This window comes from Plasmopara halstedii (assembly GCF_900000015.1).
Source record: "Plasmopara halstedii genome assembly, contig: Scaffold_323, whole genome shotgun sequence".
Classification (NCBI taxonomy): domain Eukaryota; phylum Oomycota; class Peronosporomycetes; order Peronosporales; family Peronosporaceae; genus Plasmopara; species Plasmopara halstedii.
The window spans coordinates 2,648,993-2,665,709 of NW_020187244.1; the positions used below are offsets into that span (position 1 = coordinate 2,648,993).

At 45.4% G+C, this 16,717-nt stretch overlaps 8 protein-coding genes across 8 annotated transcripts; 4 read left to right on the plus strand and 4 right to left on the minus strand.

The window, feature by feature from the left end:
* Positions 1-1,195: 1,195 nt before the first annotated feature.
* On the plus strand, positions 1,196-1,692 carry PHALS_15349 (uncharacterized protein). The gene has a single exon (XM_024724456.2). The coding sequence runs from the start codon at positions 1,367-1,369 to the stop codon at positions 1,544-1,546; it is 180 nt and encodes a 59-aa protein (XP_024575332.1). The 5' UTR covers positions 1,196-1,366; the 3' UTR covers positions 1,547-1,692.
* Positions 1,692-4,331, minus strand: PHALS_09006 (uncharacterized protein; the record flags this gene model as incomplete). Its single annotated transcript, XM_024724457.1, has 1 exon — positions 1,692-4,331. The coding sequence occupies one exon, from the start codon at positions 4,329-4,331 to the stop codon at positions 1,692-1,694; it is 2,640 nt and encodes an 879-aa protein (XP_024575333.1).
* A 183-nt stretch (positions 4,332-4,514) lies between these two features.
* Positions 4,515-6,431, minus strand: PHALS_09007 (sumo-activating enzyme subunit 2-like; the record flags this gene model as incomplete). The annotated part of the gene is made up of 2 exons (XM_024724459.1): positions 4,515-6,344; positions 6,405-6,431. The coding sequence occupies 2 exons, from the start codon at positions 6,429-6,431 to the stop codon at positions 4,515-4,517; spliced, it is 1,857 nt and encodes a 618-aa protein (XP_024575334.1).
* Positions 6,432-6,699: 268 nt separating this feature from the next.
* On the plus strand, positions 6,700-10,544 carry PHALS_09008 (Protein phosphatase 2A regulatory subunit A and related proteins; the record flags this gene model as incomplete). The annotated part of the gene is made up of 2 exons (XM_024724460.1): positions 6,700-7,662; positions 7,737-10,544. 2 exons carry the CDS (start codon positions 6,700-6,702, stop codon positions 10,542-10,544), a joined length of 3,771 nt encoding a protein of 1,256 aa, XP_024575335.1.
* A 571-nt stretch (positions 10,545-11,115) lies between these two features.
* PHALS_09009 (uncharacterized protein) lies at positions 11,116-12,093 on the minus strand (the record flags this gene model as incomplete). Its single annotated transcript, XM_024724461.1, has 1 exon — positions 11,116-12,093. One exon carries the CDS (start codon positions 12,091-12,093, stop codon positions 11,116-11,118), a length of 978 nt encoding a protein of 325 aa, XP_024575336.1.
* Positions 12,094-12,845: 752 nt separating this feature from the next.
* On the plus strand, positions 12,846-13,779 carry PHALS_09010 (PUA-like domain; the record flags this gene model as incomplete). Its single annotated transcript, XM_024724462.1, has 4 exons — positions 12,846-13,135; positions 13,192-13,493; positions 13,556-13,668; positions 13,726-13,779. The coding sequence occupies 4 exons, from the start codon at positions 12,846-12,848 to the stop codon at positions 13,777-13,779; spliced, it is 759 nt and encodes a 252-aa protein (XP_024575337.1).
* A 64-nt stretch (positions 13,780-13,843) lies between these two features.
* PHALS_09011 (aur protein kinase) lies at positions 13,844-15,800 on the minus strand (the record flags this gene model as incomplete). Its single annotated transcript, XM_024724463.1, has 4 exons — positions 13,844-14,251; positions 14,314-14,601; positions 14,668-15,628; positions 15,694-15,800. The coding sequence occupies 4 exons, from the start codon at positions 15,798-15,800 to the stop codon at positions 13,844-13,846; spliced, it is 1,764 nt and encodes a 587-aa protein (XP_024575338.1).
* Positions 15,801-15,989: 189 nt separating this feature from the next.
* Positions 15,990-16,313, plus strand: PHALS_09012 (uncharacterized protein; the record flags this gene model as incomplete). The annotated part of the gene is made up of 3 exons (XM_024724464.1): positions 15,990-16,082; positions 16,151-16,199; positions 16,267-16,313. The coding sequence occupies 3 exons, from the start codon at positions 15,990-15,992 to the stop codon at positions 16,311-16,313; spliced, it is 189 nt and encodes a 62-aa protein (XP_024575339.1).
* Positions 16,314-16,717: the final 404 nt, after the last annotated feature.

A 16,717-nucleotide genomic window follows, 5' to 3' on the forward strand; every position in this document is an offset into this window, starting at 1 on the left:
ATGTGCGCAATCACGTCGTCCTATGGTCCGGAGATTCGATCGCGCAACGTGTGCTGAAAGCTGTTCTTCTAACAAGAAATATATTGCGAACCGAAGCAGTGGCAATTTCAGCGCTACTACAAGCAGGATAAAGCACTTCATCTAGCTTGAATCTAAGTTCAAATAAAACGCATAGGAAGTGTTTTTATACAAGACAAACTAAATTGGGTAATGGTGCAAACTAGAACTGCGAGTCACACTGGTTGAGACCTTACATGCACTTACTGCTCGCAACTCGGGCAGCGCTTGGCTAGTTTTTCTGTTGATTTGATGTTAAAACCCAAAGTGAAAAGTTAATATGTAATTAAATTTTTCTTGTTCTAGCATTGTCATTTCTATTTGCAATAATAACAATCTGGTGTCCTATCTTTGACGCAGTTCAGGTGCTCTTAACATTGCCGCAAGGTTTGACGTTGTAGTTTATTAACTTTTTAGTCACGTGACCGTGCATTGTTTAACTAGAAACGCACTAGGGAAGGCTTCCAAAACTGTTGGCTCAAACAACGCAACTAAGCATTTAAGTTGAATAACGCACCACACAATGGGTAATTTACCCTGAATTGAATTGTCAAACGATCAGTAGGGTTATAAACACGCCTTTTCTCTAAGGCCAGATTTTTTACACTATAATTGTACAGGAAAGAACAATTTTGATGGCCCAACTTTCCACAAGGATCCACTGGATAATTGCATATACAATCCGCATGCCTCCTGCGCTGCTGTACCGCTACCATCATAAGTTCTTTTTGCTAGAAAAATTCTGCTCCATGCATCATTAGCAAGCATGGTGAGTCATTTTCACGAATAATACGATACAGTCAAATTTGTTAGTCTTATAAAACAATCCCAGAATCATAGTATTTAGGAACGCACTTTAGCATCGAGTATCTAGTTGCTCCTTATCTCATCATTGATAATATCAGCATAATAGATTACATCATAGTTTGGTTGAAACCTGATGCGGTGACAGCGATAGCTAGTTATACTTATTACACAATAATACCACGAAACTATTCGATCATAATTTTATACTGAGAAAGAGTTGCTATACAATCTGTGCTTTAAATGTTCACGCGCCCGAGAATGACAAATTTTTAAATCAAACAGTCCAGAGTTGCTTAGTAGTACAAGTTTTGGAAGACGGGTCTCAATTTGTATCATCAGTAGGTGTTTTTCAGTCTGTTGACATTTAAATGATGCTAAGATGGGCCGTTTTTAATAGTTAGACATGTGCTAATGTGCTTATGTTGAGAAATTGCCGTACGTTTCATGAAGTGGTTGCATGGAAAGGTCTTTTTGAGGAATCGCATAGCTTTGTTACTGCAGCATGAAACGCTTTCAGATCGATCGAAATATCATGACGCTGTTGCAACCTTGCGAGCAGAATAGAATTGTTTTGCCTCAACGAGATCGTATGCGCTACCTTTTGGTATTCCTTAAGACGTCTGATTGCAGCAGCTCCTACCGACTTGTAAGCTGTTTTCAATCAATTGGCTTTATAAAATAGGGACTTCGCGAGCTCTGAAATTATGGCACACTCTCGCTAAGTAAGACTTCATTGTAACCCAGTCTGCAGACACATCCTCACAAATCCGGTCAGTGACCGGCAAACATGCCTTTCTGTCTTGCATCATACTGTTTCCCTGGTGAGGCTAAAGTGTCGACGTCGATGCAGCAGATTTGGTAAGACGTTTACGTCTGCTTTTTTGCTCGCCCGAGAATCCCACCACACCGTTATTATGCCATTGCGCCAGTACTTGAGAAGCTGCATTTGCTTGCTTTGTCTGCCGCTGCGGGTAGGTTTGCTCCAATTCTTTGGCAAGACATTGATCGTAACGAATACGAACTCGATGAGCCCGAGTTGGGCCCACTGAATAAATTTTCTGGCCAGTTGCGACGCCCTGCGGCAATATGCGACCTTCACTAGCTGCGATCCATTCCACGGTGTCCTCAGACCACAATGAAAGTCGAAGTAGCAGAAACTTCGCAAACTTCTGTTTTTCTTCCAGATAAATTTCCACGACTTCGCCGTAATTCCAGCAAGCGTTTCGGTCAAGAACATCCACAACGTCACCCACTCTTAGTCTTGATGCAAACTCTACCGAAGCAGCCACAGCCAACGAGCAGTTATCTCCAATATCACGGCGTACACTATAAGCAATCAAATCATGCAGAGAGCTGCAACTCTGTAGTGTTCGCAGTGGTCGAGCAGGGCCGATGAAAGAATCAGGACCAACGCCAGATAGAGTATTTGCATTAAAGTCGGCGGATGAAGACAACCGTAAGAGCATATTTTCTAGCTCTCGTGCAGCAGCAGCTTCACTTTCTAGAATTGGTGCACATTGGATACTGCATGCTGCTCTTTCATACACACGCTGCGCTATTTGCCAGTTTTGAATTGACAACGGTATAAGCTTTGTGATAGAGGCAGTCAACACTTCCAAAATTTCATCCTTCTCCACTATGTTCCCGAAAGATGGAAGATTGCCAGTAACTTCGCTGTTCAAAACACCACAACGCCAATCATGCGTGGAGTCTCCGGTACCCTCATTATCCTTGCTGATCAAGTCAGCTGACTGATTCGCTTGGTGAACCTGAAATTCGTGTTGCAGTTGGAGGTGCCGTTTCATCTCTTCTTTCCTGCGCGTCGAGACATGTTCACGGTTAAGCGATGCAGGGTGGACCACTTTAAAATCAGGCATTTGATTCTTCCGGAGTTTCCAAAGTCCTAGTGATGCTGGATGAAACTGACAGAGAGGATAACTAGGTAGGATGCTCTCGTCAACATTAAATTTGTTTGCACTTCTGTCCGAACTATATTCATTACCCGATTCTTCATTTTGTTTCGACAACTGAAAGAGATTCACACAACCCTCGAGGCGAAGCCTAAAATCTTCGAATAAGTCGTCGTCGTAGCCATAAACTAAATCGCGATGGGATCCAAGCGATAAGCTTGATGGATATATGGATCCTTTACGATTCGATTTCACTGCAATCTCTTGGCCTTTATCAGAAGGTCCTTCCTCCATAAAATCACGCCTTTTTTGAGCGAAAAAATCTTCTTCTTCCCATGCATCACGGTAGTGGCGCCCTCGTCGAACTATAATATCCACATTTTCCTTAGGCCTCTTTGAAGCATCTGCAAGTATCAAATCTGATACTGCACGCTTACTCTCTATTTCTGACATGCCGCACCATGCACTTGAGTATTCTGCAAGATAGTCCGCGTTTTCTTTACGCCACCGAACCAAGTTATCCAATTCAGACTGCATAAGAGGGTCGAAGTATGCGTCGGCATCCCGCCATTGCCATGATTCGCCTTTAAAAGTCGACGGGTATAGATGCGAAGCATCAGTATCTGGGTATGCTGTTGTTGATGCTGAGGCACTTCTGTCAGAGTCAACTTCGACTCCATAAAAGTTAGTATAGCCGTTCGCTTCAATGCTAATCTTCTCAGATGCAAATAAAGTAGAAACACTGGTCTCCTCGTGCTTGGATTTAGTCGCCAATTTATTTCTTGGAGCTGAGTAACTCAATCTCTTTCTACGTTTCCGCTTTCCCATACTACGAGGTGCTATACTTGCTGGTCCTTCAGCTGTCACTGGCACTAATACTGCAGCTACATTTGACGAGGTCCTTCCAGATTCCAGCGCTGCAGTTGATGAAGAAGGAGAAGGTGCTAAGGTCTTGAGCGCATCAAAATTATTTCTGCGAAAAGAAAAACTCGGTCGTTTTTCCTCGACACTTTCGTCACTCGAGAAGGGACAAAGCTCAATTGGCACTTCATCCTTTGGAAATGCAATTTCAATACTGGGTGAACATAATGATGGAGGGGGCGCTATTGCCCAAGCACGTTTCGCTTTTTCGTTCCTCGTTACTTTCTGCCTCTCAATACCAGTGACCTGAACTTCCTCACTTAAAGTCAATTTCTTCTTTTGAGTTTGGAGCCGAAGTCTTTTGGTCAATGTTTCAGTAAATTCAGGGACTATCTCTTCTGTAAATTCTTTCTCGTTTTCCACGCGCTCTTTTCTCAATGTACTTTCTACTTTTTTTTCACTCTCTTGTGTCGGCTCGTAAGAAACCCCGTCCTCGCCCAAAGTAGGTTCTGCTTCGCCGCCTTGCGCACGATATCGCTTTCTGCTATGAATGGCTCTGTTGCTTGCATCCATCTCGTCAGAGTGATCGTCTTCCACAGCCTGTTTCAAATTCTGAGTATCTTGAGTCTCAACGATTGCAGCATCCACCTCCACGGCGGCAAAAATAGCGTTTTTCTGGCTAAGCGTACTGCCCATAACCGGCGATACAATCGATCACAGCTTTCAAAGTATTTTCTTCGACAGGCTGAGCTGTAGTCCGCCCAGTTCACCAAGCTGGCGCGGTTGGTCTCGATGATCGCGGTTGGGTTTCTTATAATCAAAATGGACCCTAATAATATTACTTTGGCGAGTTCAATTAGTGGAGCTATATATCGTCCTCTAAGTACGAATATAATTACTTGACTTAGCTTTCTTACAGGTAGTCGATTCACCTCCATCGACCTTTCTGCGCTTGTGCTCTAAGACCTCCACTGACTCTACCATCGCAACCATTTGGTCCTCGTCGCACTCTGAATTGAAACCTGAGGTCTTATAAACCGCATGCTTGGCCTCCACCATTTTTAAATCTGCCGCCAGCTCGGCAATGTCGCCGCCTAGTGCGAATACTTCTGTCGCGTTCTCTCCAAACGTTTCTTCGTCGCGGTGCAACACACGAATGTTGCAGCGGAAGTCTTGCGAAAAATCCTCGATAGACACGATGGTCTCGTGACAAATACCTTTGCCCGGTAGATCGAAAAGCTTTTTATCCAAATTAACCGCCAAACTCGTCTCTGCATCCTCGCCTTCTTCGTAAATAGTGTTGGCACCAATCGAAATGGTGGGTTCATTCACGCCTAACTTTTTTTTCAATACGAAATCAACCAAGTCACGCAGCAGCATGCGTTTCGTGTCCACGGCCAGCTCAACTGTGTGTTTAGAGCACACGTAGCATTGCGGATTGGGCTTTTCCAAACTACTGGGCTGAAGAAGCTCACCACGAGCATTCCACGAGCGGTTACAGTGCGTGTACTTGCATGATTCTCCGAGAGGCTTCGCCGCCTGTAAGACACGAAGCGCCTCTAGCACCTGAAAGCCGGCAACAATGGCGTTTGTGGTAGCGATTGCAGGAATGATGTTGCCTGCAATACCCTTGCAGCTGTACAGTGATTCCATCGCAATTGAGAATACGGACGCACGTAAGTTTGCAGCTGCAGTAACGAACTCCATCGCAATAGTATCGTCCTTGTCAAATTCATAGCTACCTAAATTTGAGCGAGACTGCTCGTTGTGAAGGATACGGACAATGCACGAACCAAAGCGAGCCACACACTCTGCAACGCTCCACACATTGCGGTCATTCCAGACTATCTTATCGTCGACCGCTGTGCTATCGAGCTTAATCGCCTGTACGATATTTGGGCCGACAATTTCCTCTAGCACCAGCGGCTTCGGAGATTTAGCTGTTGTCTTATACACATTCATTTCGAGCCTTTTCTTAATTTCAAAATCAAAGAGCCCGCGAAATACTCCGCATGCATACTCCTCCAATTTTGTCATGTCATCAAATATCATGTCTGGTGCACGAGTACAAAGATCCATAAAAGCCGATTTCTCCTCGTTTGTCGGGTCCTCCCATAACATGGAGTCCTCCATCTTGCCAAAGAGAAGCTTATAGCACTCTTTCGCCCACACAATGCAGTGCACCATTTTTTCGGGGGTACTGCGAATAGTACATATCGGATATTGCTTCTGTGTAACCTTAGGTGTGCACTCGTAGCACTCCGTCTCACCTTTTTTGATAACGGAAACCTGGCCCAGGTACCCCGTTGTCCCACTCTCGATGAGCGGCGTATTGGTTGCCAAGCATAGACGATTCACGTGTTTACGTGCATCGACATTGTCGAGTGCATTGAGCACAAGAGCAAACTGTTCAAAATACTTCAGGCCGAACTTGCTGTTCTTGACATTTCCGTGGTGCGCCATGATCTTGGCACGCGAATTGAAGCTTTCTGCGATCTCCTTTGCCACTAGCGCCTTCGATTTTCCCACATGGCGCGAGCGAAACAGAAACTGACGATTTAGGTTTGACACGTCGATCGTGTCCAGATCAATTAGCTCGATATCCTCGAAGCCGCTAAGAACCAAGTTTTTGATCAGTTCACAACCGATGCCACCAGCACCCACTACCAGGATCTTTGCACCTTGCACCATCGAGCGCAAATCTCTTCCCTGTCAAAAAAATAAAAATTGTCAGGCACACTCGTTGTCGGTGTTCTAGTGGCTACGTACGAGCACACACGCCAACTCTTCTGTCATCGTCTTAAAAATTAGTATTTACTCTGCAGTCAGATCTATACTAGATCAGTTTCAGTGTGTACCACACCTACGACTGAGCTTCTCCCTACTTGTAGTTTTACTAATATTGGGAGTACCTCCTTCCTATTCCGCACATTTGCGCCCGTCCACGTCTGAACAGCAACGTATTTCCTGCCGGAAAAGACCGTCGCCTTTCGCTTTTACTTTATCACAAGATTTGGACTGACAACGACTCACACGAGGCTCAAACCGGTAATCTCCGTTGACAATGGAGCAGCAGGACGCGTTAGTAGACGTGATCCGCGCGATTATTGGGCCTTGTGAGGTGTCACGTGAACGCATTTTATCGCTTCTTAAGAAGGCGGAAAACGATCCAAACAAGGCCGTGGACCTTTTCTTTCAGTCAGAGACGTCAGAAAGCGCCTGCTTTACGACCAATGACGTGGAAGGCTCAGACGACGAAGACGCGGGTGATATGGCTTGGGCTGACATGTCCGCCAAAACGCCGAATTCACAGGAACTGGAAGCGAAGGCTTCAAGTCTAAATGCCGAGTGGACGCATCAGGCTGAGGAGCTTGCCGGTTTATTGGGTGGAGAAGTTAAGCGTGACGTTATTTTGAGTCTTCTCAGTCGCACTGCTAATGATCTGAACAAGGCAGTAGAAATCTACTTTTCGGAAAATGAACATACAGATTTTGATGAAGGAAGCGACGATGAGGACGATGTTTCTGCCGTGGTTGAGACGCCGCAGCTGCCGACAGTCTCGAGTCGCGAAACCGGGGGAGATGTTCCGCCATCGCCTACCAGCTCTGCCAAGGCAGTATTGCCGCAAATGGGAGATGATGAAATCGCTCCAACGACATCGCAGTCAAAAAATGGGCTGCCTCAGAATTCATCGTTATTCATGTCAGATAAAGCGCTACACCCACTATCATCACCAGTTGGTAAGTGTATGCCGATAGTCGACGGCGTGAAGGTTGCTCCTCCAGTCAGTAATGCACAGGATGAAGAAGCATTGTATGGACCCGATACGTATGAAGTGATTATGACGACTGGCAACTTTCGGTGGCAAATCGGCAGTATTTTTGGGCGTGCGGTGGTGCAGCAAGTTCAGCCAGGTGGCCCTGCAGCACTTGCTGGTATTCAAAAGTCCGACGTATTGCTTTCATTTCGTGAAACAATACTTAACGAGGAAAATTGTGCTGCAGTCGTTCAGCAACTGTCAAATGAGGTGGGTTGTGTCGTTGCTTTATATACTGACACCTTATTTGATAACGATATTTTTGCCGTATTTTTTTTCTTAAGTGTGTTCTTGTTCCGTCGGCCCTTCGTTTTCGCCGTGCGTCTGAAATAACTGCTACCGCGAAAAATTTGCCAGCACGAGACAGTGATGGCGATGTAGTTATGGCGTTGGCGGATGCCGAAATTAGTGTTCTGAATGAGTCAGTTGATCCCAAGTACGGTCTTCAAGTTCTTTGCCAAGCTGTGGATTCCATAAAAGAGGCTGTGGCTGGTCCAGCAGCAGTGGAGTTGAACGTTTTGGTTGATCTGCTGTTCAATTCTGATTTAAGTATGGATCGCGCGGTGAATACCTTCCTTAATGAGGACCGCATTGTGAGTGACTTCCGTGGAGTCATCGGATATGATTGGAATCCAGAACAGCCTGTTTCTACGGTAATGGGCGGTAAGATGCCCTATTCTGCGTCCATTCCTACTGGACCGCTCGGTCTCACGGTCGAAAACATTCTAGAGCGAACTGTAGTCGTGGACATCAAATCAGGAGGCGCAGCTGAGCGTGCGAATGTTAAGCGCTTAAGCTGGCTTGTTGGTCTAAACGGCCAGCGCGTTACATATCTTACACATAGGGAGACTTTGCGCCTCATTGAGACCGCTTCGCGTCCCTTACAGCTGCAACTCATCATTGTCCCGCCCGACAAGTATAAGGCACTTCGCAGACAGCTTTCTATGAATATTCGTCAACAGAAGACTGAACGTCCGATTCCGGAGCAGGACCGAATGTCGTTTCGTGTCTTTCAGATGAAGATGCATCAAGGCGTGCTGGTATTCCCAAAGATTGTGACTAAGGCCTTATTCCAATACCTCAGCTCTGAGGAGTATCACCCTCCAACCATGGACCCTCAGTATGCAAATCCTTTGGAAAGGTTACTTCCAGCAAACGAAGCGTGGGACATTGCTTTGCTTCACGATATTGAGATTTTGGAGGAGGAACGTGTCGGTGAAATGTGCGCCGAACGCCGGTTTTTGCTGAATTTGTTTGCCTCGATTCACGATTACGATGATAAAGGAGAAAGCACAGTTATTCGGACCATCCAATTTCTGGGATGGCTTGCAGTTCGCACTGCAAAGATGCAGCAGTTTCTGAATGCAAAGAAACCTCTCAATAATGAAGGGGCTAGCAAACACCATCGTTATGAATTGTTGCTTGCCGTGGTGCTTCACGTGCTAGAAAGCTTATCAATCATTGAGAATCACGCAACTTGGGACGTAATGGTGAACGCTTTGAAGATGCTTATTTCTTCATTGACGGATATTGACATAGACAAGTTATTTGTGCCAATGTCTGCACGGCTCAGCATAAGCTCTAGCCCCACAGCAAGAATCGTTCCCGTGGCTCTTCTATCCATGATTTATCCACACGTTCGTGGCGATGTACGAGTTCAGCTGCGTGGTATGCTTGACCGCATGTGCAACGATGACAATCCTTTAGTACGTCGGGCTGTAATCTCTGTCATAGGCGATTTAGCTGCAGCGGGCGGTCCGTCTGTGGCTTCCTGGACCGTTCAGCTGCTTGAGAAGTCGACGGCGGATAGCCATGACATTGTTCGGATTTTTGCTGTCAAAGGCTGTATCACGCTAGCTACAACTTTGCGCCGTCTTATCTGCGAAGATCAGCAGATGTCGCCGGTGGAGGCTGAGCGTGCTTTGCGCCTGCTTTATTGCCAGATGGTGCCTCTGGTGAACACGTATACATCGGATTCCTCATGGCAAGTGCGGTTAGAGTCTGCACGAACCGTACCTGCATTCTGTCGAGCATTTGGTGTGAATTACACAGACATTTTTGTGGATCATTTTGTGTCAATGGTTAGTGATCCAACTGTGGAAGTTCGTCGTGCATGCGCTGAGAATTCCTTTTTTCTTGGTAAAGCGCTGCGAGATAATGCAGTGGAGCGAGCGCATCCTTTTAAATCGAGCGCATCAGCTACGTCAGAAGTAATCCAGTCCAATGGGGTCTTGTTCAGCGAAACGTCTGAGTCTTTAGTTGTTGCACAAAATAAATTTGTACGTAGCGTATTACCGGCGACATATACGCTTTCAACTGATGTTTCCGTGGCTGTAAGACTGTCTCTGGCTCAGTCTGTTGGCCGCTCACTACAATTTATCAGCAGTGCATACTACGATGAGCTGGTGCCGATTTTTACTCAATTTTTAGATGAAAGCCAACATGCAACTGTGCGCGCATCACTTTTGGAAGAAATGGCGCGTTACTGCGACAGTTCGTCGGACGCTGTAATAGCCATGATTTTTCCAGCAATTGAGGCACTGCGTACCTCAAATCAATGGCGTGTACGAGTAAAGTATGTTCACTGCGTGGCTGCCTGGGCTGAGCGTGAAGATGGTGCCAAGTTACCCGGTGAATTTGCGGATGCATGTCTAGATCTTTTGAGTGACGCGGTCAATGAAGTTCGTGTAGTGGTGTGTGAAAAGCTTCCCTCATTTGGAAAATCGTTAGGTAGTGAGTGGGTGGCCGAAAAGTGCATACCTCGTGTATCTGTGTGCCTTCAGTCTACATTTCACGGGAGGCTAACAGGATTGTTGGCTGTTGAGGTTCTTGCTCCCGATTTGCTCAAGATGGATAAACTGAGAGGTATTATTGAGATGGTTCTAGAGCAGTGTTCGTCAGTGACAGCGAATTTGCGTTTCCGCGCTCTGCGTACTCTTGGGCTTCTCGTGCCGATGCTGAACGACCCTGTAATTACTGAAAATACTCTAAAGATTGTTCGTCCTCTAGCTTCCGTGGAAACTGAAGGTGATCCGGATGTTCGCGAAGCTGCTGAAGCAACGCAGACGCTGCTTGAAAGTGTGCTAAACTAGATTCTTCGGTGTAAAGCACCGTTACTATTGTAGATGCTGTCTGGTAATGCATAAAGTACTGTCTTAAACATTTCTCTATTGCTTGCTTCGCACATGTACAAGTGTGAGCATTGTAATAAAAGAAACACTATTCGTGTCCAACATAACGTTCGTTTACGCCAGTAGGTCGCATTTTCCGCTTAAAAAAGGAACTTTTAATTAGTCACCCTGTTGATTTCGCCATGACTAATGCTAGACGCACATGGCGAGTCTATCACAATTCAAAGTATAAGTGGGCATGTCGTATCAACGACAATGAAAGATGTTTTAACAATTATCTTTGCGCGTAACCAATAGAGTGATACGACATCGAGATTATGTATTTACTATACTTAATGGAAAACATTCACAATTTGACCTAGGGGCAAAAATATGTCGTCTACTTCGCAAAAATTGACAAAACATATAAACAACTTTACCTTCAAGCAAGTATGATATTCGAAGAGGAAAGTTTTTTAATTTGACGCAAAAGCGTTTTTATTATTTAAATTAGGCTGACGATAACTTAAGCATCATTAGAGCGCTTCATGTGTTAGACTAATGTGTTGGTTCGCGCATTGTTATCGTAGGTATGATGTGTGCGCGATTTCTTAAAATAACGAGCTCGAAGCGATTGGTAAGAGTGTTGAGCGTCTGCGTCCAGCAACAACTCGCTGTCGACTTTAAGCAATGCAATAGCGTTCTGGTCTTCAATTAAGTCATTCTGCCGCTTGAGCTCTTCCAACAATGATACAGTCAGTCCTTGCAATTGCTGGCTGGTACATAAATCGGACGACAAATCAGCTCGATGTTTATGACTGAGAGGAATGGCAAATGCGCTCGAGTGTGATGAAGCCTGGCTTATTGCAGCGACCGCGACCGCAGCACCTGCCGAAGATATAGACGCACTATTGGAGCAAGACGGTAAAGCTGATATAGTAGCAGAGTTGGGAGCTGCAGGCGTAATGGTGACGTTATCATCATTTGCGTCGGCCTCCTCCTCGCTGCTGGACGAGGACGGTCCTTGTGCTGTCCCCTCTTTCATTGTCGACGCTGTCAGTGAATTGATCAAAAGCGTGGGATGATGTATAGAGCTTGCGAACATCTGGAGCCACTTCGAGGAGTAGCGTAATTGCTTCCAACAGCCCTCAAATGTAAACTTAACATTATAGTAGCGGTAAAATGCATCTTTTGCCTCGTCAATCCATTGCTGTTCCATCAGCGAAGCTATCGTAGCGTCACACGATTCCCCGATATCCTTCTTTTCCATCTTACATTGCATGCTATGGATCTCGTTATAGATACCCGCAAATTTCTGTGAATCCTTGTTAATGCGCGTCCAGCGGACTTTTAGCCCATTAAGAGGGCGCTCCACACTTGCTTCCATCTCTTGGTGAAAGAGTTTGCGCACAACATTCCAAAAATTGGATGCCTTTTGATCACCTCCCTGTAGCTGCAGATCACCAGCGGTCAGCCAGACACGGCACAGGGTCTGGTCTTCTGTTGTCGTCCAGTTCGTCTTCTTTCCCATAGTGTTTAGACTATAGAAACTCGCTATATTTCTTACTTTGTAAAGTGAATGTTTTATACGCTTGTAGAAATCTGTAACAATCAAAAATTATCGTTTAATCCAATGAGTTCTCCCTGTGCACTTCGACTTTGCATCGCGCAGCTCCACAGCTCGGATGTGGTGTTCAATGCGCACAAACATACTTATCTTGTGAGCCATGCCCCTCTAAGCCGCGCTCATGTGGTAGGGATCTTGGTAAAGCGAAATGAAATGCAGTTGAAGCTTGGTGTGTGTTAGAATTTTCATTGTCACATCCATCCACAACGTGACTTCTATGGTATTCTAGATGACGGCTCAGGATTGCTGAAGGTGAAGCTTCTGCCAAGTTCAAGTGGGTCTGAAATAGCATTAGGGGCACTGGTCAGCATTGCTGGGCATGCAGATTTTTAGCAACGATTGATGCTCACAGTCACCCTGTGTGCAGATGGAGTGTGTGGGGACAATCGGTGAGCCGTTGCCATTATCCAATTTAACACAAAATCGGCGTTGGATGAATGCAACACAGTGAGTTGTGTGATTGATTGCAGCATCAAAGCTCACATTGACAAAGCTTTAATGCAGTATCCATGAGGTTAAAGATCACAATGTTGAGATGCTGAGGATGCTCGAGGTCATGCATCTGTAGGTATTGTCGACATGTCAAGCCATTTTTGTACTTATTATGGTTCTGAAAAGAAAGGTACCAGTCCGATTACACGATTTTTCGCAATACTATGCCGACTCAATATGAGCTGCTCGCATTTCCGCCGGTTTGTGATAGCAATGAAGGACGAGACCAAGTACCTTGTTCAAAACAAGAAAGTATTGCTTCACAGCAGATTCTCAATGATCATTATGTCAGGGAGTCCGGTTATGCTACGACTGTGACCACGTCTCGGCAGCAGAAAATTGTCGATGCCGCTACTTCGGACGCTGCTGATATATCTCCTGCAGACTTTCTCTTTATACTTCCAGAGAGGGACCATCAGCTAATCGAGCAAGGAGTCAAGTCGTTAGAGATTCGGTACGTGCGGTTGAGTGCTTCAGAACTCAAGTCCTCACGAGGCTCCTTCACCTTAGACTTAACGACGTTCCGTACTCGCTCATACACGTAAATGACCGGATCACAATCAACGGCAAAACCTCTACAACCGTAGCAGCAATTCGCAGATACGCTACATTGCAATCCGTTTTGGAAGCGGAAGATGTGAAAGCACTGCTACCGCAAATTTTCGAGGAAGCTGGGACTGTTGATACAGCAGCCGCGGCAGAGCGTCAGTATCGCCAGTTTTTTAGCGCCGACGAAGAAGCGAATTGTGGCTTAACATTATTTCAATTTGCCAAAAGCTCATCCAAGTCAAAAACTTCGGAGGATTGGAGCGGTAGGTTGTGCGATAATTCTAGCCATACATGGGGATCTGAAGGATTTATTACGCTTTGGTAGAATTCTTATTGCGGCACTTAGAGACGAAAGGTGCTACTGGGTGCTCATTAGCAGACCTTCGCTTTGCTGTTCCATCACTCACGATCGACCAAATCATGGAAGTCTTGATGAATGTAAGTTATTTCTACAAAGCTGCCAAAATCCTTGCTGATTGTCCTGTTGCTTCTTAGCTGCAGTTCGATGCACTTGTCGTATGCAAATCAGGCAATTATCGTGTAGTGTAATTAGAATCTTTTGCTGCGAGCAATCGAATAATAGTTTTGCTGAACACCATTAAAAAATTACTGTTTATAATGGAGACTGATTTGAGATCCACGGATGTTTTGCTGCATCCTCTAGGCTCATTCGGTCGCATGGCTTACGCTTCAGCAGTCCAGCAATAAAGTTTTTGGCATCATTAGATATTGACGGAGTTGGCGGAAAGTGGTAGTCAGCGACCTCGATACGCTTATACATCTCCATTTGATTTCTGCAGTAAAATGGCGTTGTGCCAATCAGAAGCTCATACGTTAGCACACCAAGGCTCCATGCATCGGTTCGATAATCATACGATTCTCCCATCACTATTTCGGGACTCAGATAGTCTGGAGTCCCGCAGAATGTCTTACGGAGGTTGTAAGGCTTTGGCGCATGTACCGACCATCCGAAATCAGCAAGTTTGACGGACTTGTTATATCCTAATAGGAGGTTCTCAGGCTGCAATCAATGCACAGAGTTAGTCAGGCATATCCATACGCTGCCGTAATGACGTAGGTAACCTTTATGTCCCGATGTATTACGTTGCAGCTGTGACAGTATTGTAAGGCTTCTACAACTTGAGCCACATAATGCGCAGCCACATCGCCTGGAAAGTACGATTCTTTGGCTAACTCCTTGTAGAGTTCGCCATAGGGTGCGTATTCCAGCACCAGATATACATATGAGTCGTCATAGAAGTAGCCGTACAGGCGCAGGATGTTCGGGTGACGGAGCCGCACTTGAATTTCGATCTCGCGCTTCAAGTTGTTTGCTCCGCCATCTCGCGTCAGTGGCGATTTGAAAAGAACCTTTGCACAAATATCAAGGATTAACGATCGCTCTAAACAATATACTCATGAAAATAATTTACCGACCTTAAGAGCAACAGTAATGTTCGAGCATTTCTCTCTAGCAAGATACACATTCCCAAACTTGCCTTGACCCAAATTTTTCGTCACAATAAAGTCGTGTAATTTCCACTTTGAACTCCTCGCTAACCGCTCGCTGATAGATTGGCCTACACGTGTATCGTCTAGGGAAGAACGGCTAGAAGTGCTTTTACGACACGTCAATTCAATGCTGCTTCGTTTAGATACCAAATTCATCATATCATATTCGGGTATCGAATGATTGCGCTTTATCCGCGGGCTCATCTCGTCATCATTCAAAGGCCGCTGAATTTTTTCTTCTGTTTGCGGATCGTAGTTTGAAATGAAATCGTGCTTCTTGTGACTCTGTTGCCTCTTGGCATGGCTGAAAGCAATGTCGGAAACGTGTAACGCTGAATTCATACTGCCTTGTGAAATAGTCTCTCTTGAATGGACAGGTGTATCTTCCAAAGATTCCAAAGGTTCTGCAAAGGGCAGAGCCTCGGATCCAGCACTTTCATCGCTCTTTCTCCGTTGGGCTAAAACACTTACGCGCCGCGGACCCAGCAAAACTTCAGGTGTCGTACTATCTGTATCCCCATCCAGGCCACCATCATCGTTTTCCGAATTAAGAAGACGCATGGGTGTCAAGATGCGCTGCGCTCCACCCCACGACGCATTGAGGCTCGGAGAAATATAGCTTCGTCTCCTGCGTCTCTTCCTACTCGTAAGCACGTCGCCAAAAATTAAGCTTTGGTCAGCTTTTTCCTTGTTTGTTTCTGTTCCTTTTTCGCTGCGGGCTTTGAATGGTGTTGTGTACAGCACCTTTTGGTCCTTCTCTAGCTCGAGAGACCTCACTGACGCTAAATCAGACGACATTTGGCCAACTGCAACCGAACTCAGCTGCAGAAGTGTTTTTTTTCGCTTTGATAATACGAATGAGCGCAAAGGCGATCCTTGAGATGATCTATAAAGGATTATTAACACTTTAATCATCTCTTGTCGTACTTGAAAATTGCGAGAATACTTTACCGGTGTGCAGAATGAGCCATTTTTGTAGTCTCCTGCACCTGCTGCTGCTTCTGGCGCCGCTTCTCCACCCGCCACTGCTCTAAAGCAAGCCATCGACTTCCTGCCATTGTCCTGTGATGCGGTTGCCGCGCTTTTGCATATGGCAAATTTTTGTATGGATTTTAATTTAAGAAATTGCTTGATCGTTTGATTTTTTTCTTCCAATTTAAAGTAGTTTGTCAAGCCAATAAAAAGGATGCGGACAAAACCGTTTCTTCCTCGCAGACATTCTTAAGCCATATCGGAATCCAGCCCAGATGGGCTACACTGATGCAGGGTGTATTGTCAATGACAACGTAACATCTTCAGTGAACCCTGTTGATAAGGCACAGTTTGTATGCTTTGAAAAAGTATATTATTTTGAGGCATTTATTCTTCAAATTCTCCACATTCGGCAAATATGCTCAACTTAATAAAGAGTGGAGTGAGAGGGGATCGTATGTCAGACTACCCAACTGATAGCCCTAGTATTCTTCTCTTCTATAATTTCGATGACTTGGAAAAAGCCTGGTTTTGTTTGTCAGGTTTGCGCAGAACTCGACAAGGCCCCGCAAAACACATTAATTCGGGGTATAAAATAGAGCTGTACACCAACTGAGCGGGGCTGAGTAGCTTTGCGCTTGAGGAAGCGTAATTAGTCACCGACCTTTCGTTCTTTACAAGAACCAATACGAGTGTAGCGGATCGCAATCCGCCGCCTCCAAGAATAGTTAGTACCTTAACTAAGGCTAATAGATAGTGATGGCAATAGCATTAGCAATGCTAGGTAAATGCTAATGCTAGGCTAGGCTAAGGCTAATACTAGGACCCAGACCTCTAGCATAGCATAGCCTAGTGTAGCCCGCTCATGCCAAATGCTATAGCATGCTAATTGCATGCTAATTGCCTTTTACAGGGGTCAGGGCCAGGGGCCTTGCACATTATTCGGAAAAAGTTTTCTCTTCACCCTGGACTTTACTTTGTACGATGAACTCACCCGACACAG

What these genes read in the sequence shown, in the direction of transcription:
- PHALS_15349 (XM_024724456.2), top strand. Translation starts at nt 1,367, where the DNA reads ATGAAACGCTTTCAGATCGATCGAAATATCATGACGCTGTTGCAACCT.